This window comes from Alternaria postmessia (genome assembly GCF_024291825.1).
Source record: "Alternaria postmessia strain BMP 2775 chromosome Unknown scaffold_179, whole genome shotgun sequence".
Lineage (NCBI taxonomy): Eukaryota > Fungi > Ascomycota > Dothideomycetes > Pleosporales > Pleosporaceae > Alternaria > Alternaria postmessia.
The window spans coordinates 24,724-30,723 of record NW_026260252.1 but is presented as its reverse complement, the minus strand read 5'-3'; the positions used below and the strand labels follow the sequence as shown (position 1 = coordinate 30,723).

Sequence of the window (6,000 nt, the reverse complement as noted above, 5' to 3'; positions counted from 1 at the left end):
AGTCTCAGTTCGCGATTCTAAAAAATGTCTTGGCAGTCAATCAGGTCAGTTCACTACCTCCAGACTGACAGTTTGAACCGCAAAGATGAACTGACAACTGACTGATTGACTGATAGCAACTCTGCGTAGCCGCAATCACCAACTTCATCAATCTAGGAGTATACAGGAGCATACAGGAGCATAGGTAGCGATTAATCCTTTCCAAATCCTATGTTCTCCTACCGATCTAGAAGCTGGAAAACTCGTTGGTGCACTGCAAATCTTGTCACGCTGCTAGATCATGTCTTCATTCACGCGCAATCAACGTCTTCATAGCCCCTGTACCGCGTATTCACCATTCGGGAGTCCAGACCCGTGGTAATCTGCCTAAACGCGTCAAAAATGGTCAATGCATGCCATGGCTTCACGCGAACCGTAGACAAATCGAAAATAGGATAAAGAAGCGGCGCGAAGCCACATACGCCCTCTTCGCGATGTCCATTGGTGGCCATTTCACAGCGTGCGCAGGATCTTGCATCGCATTGGGGTACGTCTATATACAAGAACTCAAATTCGCTCTAGAACCAAGACTTCGGTGGCTCTGTGCCCTTCAACTTCCGGTACAAGAAATCCTTGGTCCTTCGCAACGCATATGAATTCGTGGTTGCGACTCCATGCTCGCCTCCCGGAATAACCACCGAGTCGAAATCTTTGTCTGCTTGGGTGAGCGCGTTGACAACCTGCATCGTGCTTGCCGGATCGACGTTCGTATCCAGCTCGCCAACAGTAAGTAGCAGGCTGCCTTTTAGCTTTCCTGCATTCACAACATTGGAGCTATCTTCGTAGCTCTGGTCGACGGGGTACCCCATCCATGCCTCGTTCCACCACAACTTGTCCATGCGATTATCATGACATCCGCAATCTGCTGCAGCGACGCTGTAGAAATCGTTATGAAAGAGAAGAGCACTCATAGCATTCTGACCGCCAGCGGAACCTCCATATACTCCAACGCGGCTGATATCCATCCAAGGGCGGGTTGAAGCGGCCGCCTTCATCCATGCAATCCGATCGGGGAATCCTGCGTCTTTGAGATTCTTGTGGCATACGTTATGGAAAGCTTTGGAGCGCCAGTTGGTGCCCATGCCGTCGATGAGGACGACAACAAAACCCTGGTTTGCAATCCGATGGGCTTCGTCGTGGCTCATGTACGCTTTTGGTACAAAGAAGTCATGTGGTCCAGCGTAGATCTTCTCGATAACGGGGTACTTCGTGCTGTTGTCCATTTGGTAAGGGCGGAAAACAAGGCCGTAGATCAGGGTAGAGTTGTCCCTGCCTGGGGCTGCAAAGCGCTCGGGTATGGGCCAGAGGAGAGAGTCAAGATTGCCTTCGTAAACATCGGCGGTCTTGTTTCCAGTCTCGGCGTCACGCGTGACGGTCTTCTCGGCCATATCCATGCGAGACCATGTATCTGTAAAGGTCGATCTGTCGTCGTTGAATGACCAGGAATGGTCGCCGTCGCCTTCGGTCAAGATCTTGAAATCTGAACCATCGAAATTTACTCGCGCTAGGTGGGCGTAGTAGGGATCCTGGCCAGATACAGCACCAAGAACCTTGATCCAGATTTGTCGTTTCATCTCGTCGACGTAGTCCACGGAGCGCACAACCCATTCTCCTTCCGTGATCTGGTTTTTCACTTTCCCGCTTTCCATGTCGTACAGATAGAGATGATTCCAACCGTCGCGCTCACTGGCCCAAATCAACTCGCTTGAATTTGAACTCTTGAGCTCCTTGTAGTAGAGCTTTTGTGAATAATCAACAAAGGTATCGCTTTTCTCCTCTACTAGGGCGCGCACACGTCCGTTAGTACTCATGCCAACTATACGCACAACCTGATGTCCCCGTTGATTGTAAATGAAGCGAAATTCGGTGCCTTCCACGTTCCACCCACCATCCAGTGAGTAGATCTGGTATGGATTCTCGAATAACGTATTGTCCGTGGCAACCTCGCGTTTGTTCGTCAAATCGAACATTCGAGGCCGATCAATGGTCACATTGTCACCAGGCTTAAGGTACTGGAATTGATGCAAGCGGGGTTGCAGCTGGTCGTAAGGGCTCGACTCGACTTCGTACACGATGTGATCCTGGGCGGGCGTAGATTGGAATACGACGACAAATTCGTTGTCCGGTGAGGGGTACGTTATGTTGCTGAAGGGACTATCTTCCGTTCCTGTTGTCGACATTTGCACCTCTCGCCCATTCGAATCCCGGTACCAGACATTGTTGTCTCTGAAGAAGACAGGCGAATTCTCAGTCCCGTTGCTCTGGCGTTTGTCAAGGCTTTCGAAATCTTCGGCATGTATGTTCTTCAGTTGTGGCGAGGCCACGCGCTCAGGACGAAGGCCATCTTGCGCGGCAGAGGTCTGGGGTACAGATGATAACAACAAAGAAAATGCAATATGCATGTAACGAATGTAAATCTGCATGACTGAATACAGACTAAAGAATGTGGTTGAGTGAAACGACTGTGTCGCCAACGACTATCTTGTGGCCTTACCCGATAATCGAAAGACGAGTAAGGTGGAAGCAACAGCGACTTTTTGCATACTTATATTGGGTGCGCAACGCATGACAGTCCTCTCACAATTTGTGATTACGAGGTAGCTCGTGTACTTGGTCCGTGGCTAGCGAAGACTCCTGAAATTCAATCGTGCCCCGCCTTAGCAAGCTAAATTTGTCGTTCGGCGCTGTGTACTCGGCCGTTTTGGTTTCGCACGCAGTTGCATACCGGCACGGCTCGCTGCGCTCCATGAGCGCCGTACCTGTACCTAGGCATTTGGTCCTAGACCATGTCATTCTCGTATCCCTGGGACTGGAAGGCGAGGCACAATTCTGGCTGCAACTCGCGCGGCCACGTGATGGGCGCCTGAACCGCGTGTAGATGCGTATTGAGTAGGTTGCTGGCGATCTCAAGCTAGGATCAGTTTTGATGGTAAACCTGCAGTGATTTCCTGCTACAATAGCCTCAATCTTCTTTTAGCACTTCTCACAGCTCAATGTCATGGATCAGACCGTCAACTTGTTTTAGATCGTGGGACGTGCTGGCTAGGCGAGACGATCCGTGCGGGAACTTCAAACTCGAACAATGGCTCTCTCTTCTTCATAACCTAGTATCTCACAGATCATATGGTCTTCATTCATACTGCTACCCGTTACGTGACCTTGGGTTCCCAAAATCTCGCTCTGGACTTGTATCCTTCTATCTCATATCAGCGCTCATCAGCCGCACTCGAAATGACAAGAGTTGCAATAAGACTCCGCCTATCCTCCGAGGCAGGAACCATCTTTGTCGAAAGTTTCCATCATCGAAGTCAGACGCCTACGTACCGAATGTTCGGCTGCGGTGGTGTCTCCATGCCATTTCCAATGAAGTAATCTACATGGGCATTCTGCAGATAGCCCTTCAGCGTCATACCGTTTCGGTAATTTGGATTGTGCGCCAGTGTGTACAGTCTCCTTTTCGTCGGCTGATCAGTGGTAAAGATAATCAGCTCACTCATATCCTCATTCGTTGTGACGACCTCTTCCCTCCAATCACCAAATATGTCGCCTAGAAAAGCTGGATTGGGGTCACCAGGGTTCACTGCACCGTAATCGCTGATGCGGAACAAGCGGGGTAGCGAGGAAGATGTAGTAGGAGCCTCTGGGTTCCATTTTTCCACTTTGCCGTCGTTGTACAGCTCCATTGTGTCGTCACCGTCCCACCAGAGACCCAGATGAGCCCAGGGAGCGAGTTCGCTACTATTGGTGATGCTGGAGTTGCTGGGCGCGTTGTACAGTCCGTTTCCGCCTGCACTCCAGGACTCCATGCCGGGATGATTAGGATCGATATCGCCAATCATGCCTCGACCAATATCTCCGACAGCGTCACCGTAGTGCTTCCATAGTACCTCGCCTGTACGTGCGTCGTAGTAGTACTCCCACAACTTGGATGGGTTATCTTGCTGGACGCCATAACCCTGTAGACCCGATCTTTCTGGATCGATCTTGGCGACTTGCCAGCGGTCGCCGTGCCCGATACCTGAGTCTGTGAGCGAGTAGCGCATGGTTCCGTTTCCTTCAAGGAGGAACATAATCTCGCCAACCTCATCGACGCCGTCGCCGTCGACATCAAGAATGCGCGTGTTGTGTCCGTCAGATCCTGCTCCAGCGTTCTGGTCGTCCCAGATCCATTTTTGGTTGAGTCTGATGCCGTCAAAGGTCCATGCGGCCATGATACGGTTGAAGACTTTGTCGTCACGGCGGTTCTTCATGAAGCCTACAATGTGCGGTGTGGTGCCGTCGAGGTAACCGATGCCCAAACGTGCGGCGAAAGGGCCGTGCTCTATATAGTCATTTGGAATAGAGATTGATGCGCGAAGAGCACCTGTTTGGCCGTCTAGAACAGCGATGAATTGCTCGTCGTCGTTGCTGCCTTCGTCAAATATGGCCCCGTCGCCAAATACAACACCATTCGCTATGCGTACGATGACTTCGGCGAATCCATCGCTGTCGAGATCGTACACGGTCAAGCCATCCCAATGACCGACGTCAATGGCTGCTGATCCCGGCTCGATGTTGTTCTGGTTCTTGCTATTTGGCCCCATACCCGCCTCCCACAGGAATTCACCGTTGCTGCGATAGGCTTCAAAGCTTTGCTGAACGCCATGTCTGTCAACAAGGTAACCGTACTCGCCGCTTCCATCAAGATCGCCAACCCACACGTACTTGATCTGATCACCTGATCTGATGGGAACACGTATAAGCGGCTCTTGCTTCGTATCAGCCTGGAGTATGTAGCTCGAATTGGTACATGATCGCTCATTCCCATCGATAACTGACCGTACCCAGTATTCGTTAGATCGGCTGAGATCAGGTCCGGAGTCGAGATAGTTTGTGCCGCCAGTAAGAGGCTCTGGATTGAGCCTCGTCGCGTTGGCGCCATCAGTTGAGCGATAGATATTGAAAGCGATGTCTTCTGGATCAAGACCAAGTAGTCGCCAGCTGATGAAAGCGCTGTCGTTCTGGGCACGAACAGCGACGATACCTCGCCCAAGGTTTTCCATCGGTCGAGGTGAGGATTGCCGCTTTGTTGCTTGTGATGCTACTGCACACGCCGCAGCAGAGAGGAGAACATGAAAGAATCTCTTCATTGTCTCGGGTTACTTTTGCATATGATCAAAGAGCTTATGGATATCCGAGACTGTGCACTCGTTGTTACAACTATACTCTGCGACTAGACGCCCTTTATACCTCGATCAGTTTTGCTCGGACTGGACCGACCACACCTATACACCAGTCATGGCGAAACTTCGTGCTGATGCGCAACCAAGCCGGGGTATCTTCACCGGGGTGAACTGACTGGATACCATCCGGACAAACCTCTGTGCTAACTTGTAATGATCAGTATTTGAACATTGTAACGAAGGTGATTTCTTCGAGTTTAGCATCTAATCAAATGTTGCGCACAGATCCCGCCTAACCTAGCGGGTGACGTTTCAGCCAAGACAGCTAAGGACAGCCCTGCGCTTTCCCACCAGTAGCGATGCTGTGAACTTCCAAAACCTCCGCGAGCTCAGCGCGAGGCTGTGTCGTTCATCTGATATCAATGAACCGATACCGAAGTCATTACTCCAAAGGCCGAAAGCCTTGCGACGACGACTTCATGTCGCTGAATGATACACCTAGCTTATATCTCGTATCTTCCATACTCTGAAGACGACTTCCTTCAATGCATAGTCTGGGTCTTTACGTCTTTACCCCGCACCTAGCATCCGCCCTAACGAGCGGCTGAGCGTATCTACCCAATCATCATCGCTTTCAAGGTACCTCAGACCTAACAGAGGGGAATACTTCTTGGGCATGGGGTGAGATCCGTTCCGGTATCTGGCAGCTTAGCGCTGACCCCATCACCGGAAATGTAGCACCTGCATCAGCCTTATCCGCTATCGCTGCATCGATCATGCAAACACGGCACAAAGTGTC

General features: G+C 51.0%; 1 protein-coding gene across 1 annotated transcript; it reads right to left on the bottom strand.

Moving 5' to 3' along the window:
- Positions 1-557: 557 nt before the first annotated feature.
- J4E82_011261 (uncharacterized protein) lies at positions 558-5,081 on the bottom strand (the record flags this gene model as incomplete). Its single annotated transcript, XM_051737469.1, has 2 exons — positions 558-2,399; positions 3,360-5,081. The coding sequence occupies 2 exons, from the start codon at positions 5,079-5,081 to the stop codon at positions 558-560; spliced, it is 3,564 nt and encodes a 1,187-aa protein (XP_051582781.1).
- Positions 5,082-6,000: the final 919 nt, after the last annotated feature.